The 3,851-nt window shown below is 30.7% G+C and overlaps 1 protein-coding gene across 1 annotated transcript in view; it reads left to right on the forward strand.

Annotated features, from left to right (window-relative positions):
- Positions 1-2,462: 2,462 nt before the first annotated feature.
- The window catches only part of LOC106684610 (nonsense-mediated mRNA decay factor SMG9), a gene marked incomplete at both ends in the record, with an annotated part of 2,377 nt that continues 988 nt past the window's right edge, over positions 2,463-3,851 (forward strand). The window contains one exon of the mRNA XM_067046202.1: positions 2,463-2,739. Within this exon, the coding sequence (XP_066902303.1) occupies positions 2,463-2,739 (277 nt within the window). The remainder of the gene's footprint in view (positions 2,740-3,851) is intronic.

Genomic DNA, 3,851 nt, shown 5'->3' on the forward strand with positions numbered 1-3,851 from the left:
CTCCTCATTTATTATTAAACTATATTGTATAATGTACATGTTATTTGAAAATAATTATACTATAAGTTTTAAGTATAAACGGCCACACTGCTCTGGCAAATATATTATGAAACCACTAATTGTCAAGCTATTTTTCATTTAATTTCAATGTTTTGTGAACTTTATTCTCGAAATTGGATGTCGACTGTATGGGGTATGGAATTTATTCAGAACCCCCGAATATGTGGGGTTGGATTTTATTTTAGTGAATACGGTGGTTTAGAATGAAAGTGATGGAAGTACTTAGATCAATTATGAATCCAAAATTTAAAATTATTTGTTCCAAATTACACTTAAATTTAGTAGTGTTAGTTAAATAATTTTTTTTTACAAGATACCTTCTTGGGGATAGCTTTGGTATATACGATAAATTTATTATTATGCAGTTATTGTTAAAACAAAATCCAGAAACTCATATTTTTTACCTTGTTTAAAAATAAATTGAAAAAAACGATACTTTCAAGAAAGGATAATCAGATGTGATGAAAAGTGGTTCGTATATGACAACAGGTATCAGTCAGGTTATTGGTTAAATATCGACAAAAGCCCGGGACTCGTGCCAAAACCAAATTTGCATCCAAGAAAATTATTATTTTTTTGTGTTGGTCAATGGTGGGAATAATTCATTTCTCCTTTTTACTCAGAGGTGAAATCATCACATACTACAGTGATATTGACCTAATGCATCAAAAGCGTGCCAAAAAATAACTTGCATTGGTTAATCGGAAGGGACCTATACTTTTACAAGACAATGGCAGACATTTTTCACGACAGACAGTGAAGAAACTTAACAAGCTGTACTACTAAGCCCTTCCACTCCCACCTTATTTGGAAGACTTATCTCCAACAGATTTTCGTCTGTTCAGAAATTTGGACAACTTCCTCAAAGGTAAAATTTTTGAAAATGATTCTCAGGTCAATAACACATTTTCTGACTTTATTTCTTCACAAATCCCTTAATTTTCCTTTATTTTCTGAGATTGGAAAGTTGATAACACATTGGGGAAAATGTGTAGAAAATATGTTTATGTATAATGTAAATGTTTTAATTTCATAAAGTTGTTTTACTGATTAACCTTTCCTGTGAAAACTGATATTTCATATGAAACAACCCAGTATAATCAAGCTCAAAACCTATTTATGGAATTATTTTGTTAAGAATTTTTTTATAAAAACAAAAATAGTGTATTCATATCTTCATTCACTAACTTCATTTATGCATTTACTCATTTACATCATTACAAATGTTTTCGAGCATAAAATAAGTTTAATTAAAATTTCAGTTTAAATCTACTCATTAAAATTATTCTTGAAAATATAGGCCATCATTGTCAACTGCTTTAACCCATGTTTCTGATAGAAGTTGAATTTGGTGGTGATTCCAGACCTGAATTTTTGGTACCAAAAACTCTCAGATCCTCATTTGACGTCCTTGTTACTTTGGAAGTGCCAGTATTTCAGAAAATGCTACTAACCAGAAAAGAGCATAGTCGTATGGTGCATTGTGATGGCTATAAGAGGGTGGAGCAATATGTTAACACCCTATTTTTGAGAATCTTTCTTTGACAAGGGTGATTTTCTAAATTGAATAATGATAGAAGCATCATATAGTCGAAATATTGCTTTATTCAAATTTTTATTACGTAATAGAGTTGTAGACCATAATAATCCAATAGCCCCACCATATGGAACAAGCTCATAGCAATTCTTCGAAATACAAAACATAATATTTTTTCCTGATTGATCATCACGAACCTTTGCTTGAACCTCTTGTTCTTGTGGTTCCTTCTGTTTTCAGTTGATGGAATGTTTATAAAACACCCATTTTTTATTACTCAATATTTTTCAAAATCTTATTATTTTGGGGATTTTGAAGCAAACTTTTACAGATATCAACTGGTTTTTGTATTTAGTGCCTGACTGGTCATCAAGATCTGCTCTAGGTCATACATGTTGGATGATAATCCTTAAGTCATCGCAAACGGATCCTGGCTGACTCCAGTAATTTATCCACTTCTGAAGGCTTGAACTGGACTTACGTTTATCTTGAAGGCTGTTGTTTCCAGGATTGAATGGCCTGAACGAAAACTTTGCCATGTTACAATTTTCACTTTGATTCTATCACACAAATTTCCTGAAGTACTGGCTTTGTCCTCAGTCCTTTTTTCCAAGATTGCCTCAGAAGACCATGAATTAAAATTTGGTGAAACTTACAATAGCTAATTAAAGGCTAAGACAGAGAGTATACATAGTAAAAGTTAACAAACAATATTTATATATGAATTGCTTACATTAGCTTTCTATATGCTTGTATCAATTAGAAATAATTGTGATAGTTGATTCAGGAAATTATAATGAATGTTCATTTTTTTTTTTCAAAGTAACTCTTTTGATTATTTCTTAAAGCTTGTTTATACCTTAAGGATTGTCATGTTTTAGAGAAGCTGTATTTCATATTTCTTCTCACCCTGAAGAAAGTCTTCCCGGAACAGAAGGAATCGATGCATTAGTGACACCAGACAGAATCATTTTTCTTGATACAGAGCCACTTCTTTCCTTTGCACTTCTTAACAGAAAATCTGAGGATGAAGTGGAAAATGAATTAGAAATTCTATCTCTTCAGTACGCTGGGCTCTTGTTTTCGGTCTGCCATATTGTTTTATTGATTCAGGATAGTGAATTGGATACAGACCTGATCAGGTAATTTTATTTGCATAATTTAAAAACCTTGAGTTGTGTTTTGATGGATTGTTATATGTATAATTAATTATATTCAATGAAACAATTTCACAGATACACCTTCAATACTATTTCCAGTTTTTATTTTTATTATTAATTAATCTTATCTTAAGAGACAAATTTGTATGCTTAGTATTTAAGCAGTACATGTCAATCGGGCACACCATTTTATTATTGTAGTATTTAATAGTGTTCATCTTTCTAGTTTGATTTTTATTCATGAGTGGAACTAAAGGACTTTATTCACACTTGTTAAGTGTTAGTTTATCTCAGTGATTTGATCATTTGTTCAGTTTATCATAGTTAAAATTATCAAAAGTTTGCCAGACGAAGATCTTATCAATAAGGTTTGTTTTATGGCTCATTATCATGCATTTGAGCTTAATTTAGCTGTTCATCAATTTGTAAAAAAAGTATCTCAAAGTTGCCTTCTGACATCTTCCTTATTTCCCTTGACATATTGTTCTCATAACTTTTTCAAAATTTGCATCGAACAGGATAGACAAGAGACTGTTTCCTTTAATCACGTCTGTGATCATTTATGAATGTTCTCATCAATCTTTTTCATTGTCGTAGCTTGATGATGATTGTTTAAAAGGTGTACACTGATGACTATTCCACTTCAACTGCTCCACACAAAATGAAATGTGGAACAACTGATAGTGTGATATTTCGGAATAATACAAAGCAGTTGTAATTCCAATGGTTGTAAACATCGCACCAAACCAAAATTCTATCACACTGGGGAGTGTGGAAAACTGATGGAGAGGAATGATAGAATACTCTTTCATCACAGTTTTCAGACAATGCTATAATTTTATATAAGAGCCTTGATTTATTAAAAAGAACTATTTTTGTTATTTATTTATATATGTTACTTATTCTATCCTACTTTATTGTTTTCTTATTATTAAGGATGTATAGAAAAAAACTTTAGATAAAGCTATTCTGAAAATTTTGGATTAAATTCCTCTCTGAATATTTCAATGAAGAAACAAGCTAACTGATTTTAAAGTTCATTTAATTTTTTATTGAAGTCGTTCGAGCTATTTTTATTGTTTATATATTTTATG

This window comes from Halyomorpha halys, unplaced genomic scaffold, assembly GCF_000696795.3.
Source record: "Halyomorpha halys isolate HHAL.00 unplaced genomic scaffold, Hhal_1.1 Scaffold5813.1, whole genome shotgun sequence".
Classification (NCBI taxonomy): domain Eukaryota; kingdom Metazoa; phylum Arthropoda; class Insecta; order Hemiptera; family Pentatomidae; genus Halyomorpha; species Halyomorpha halys.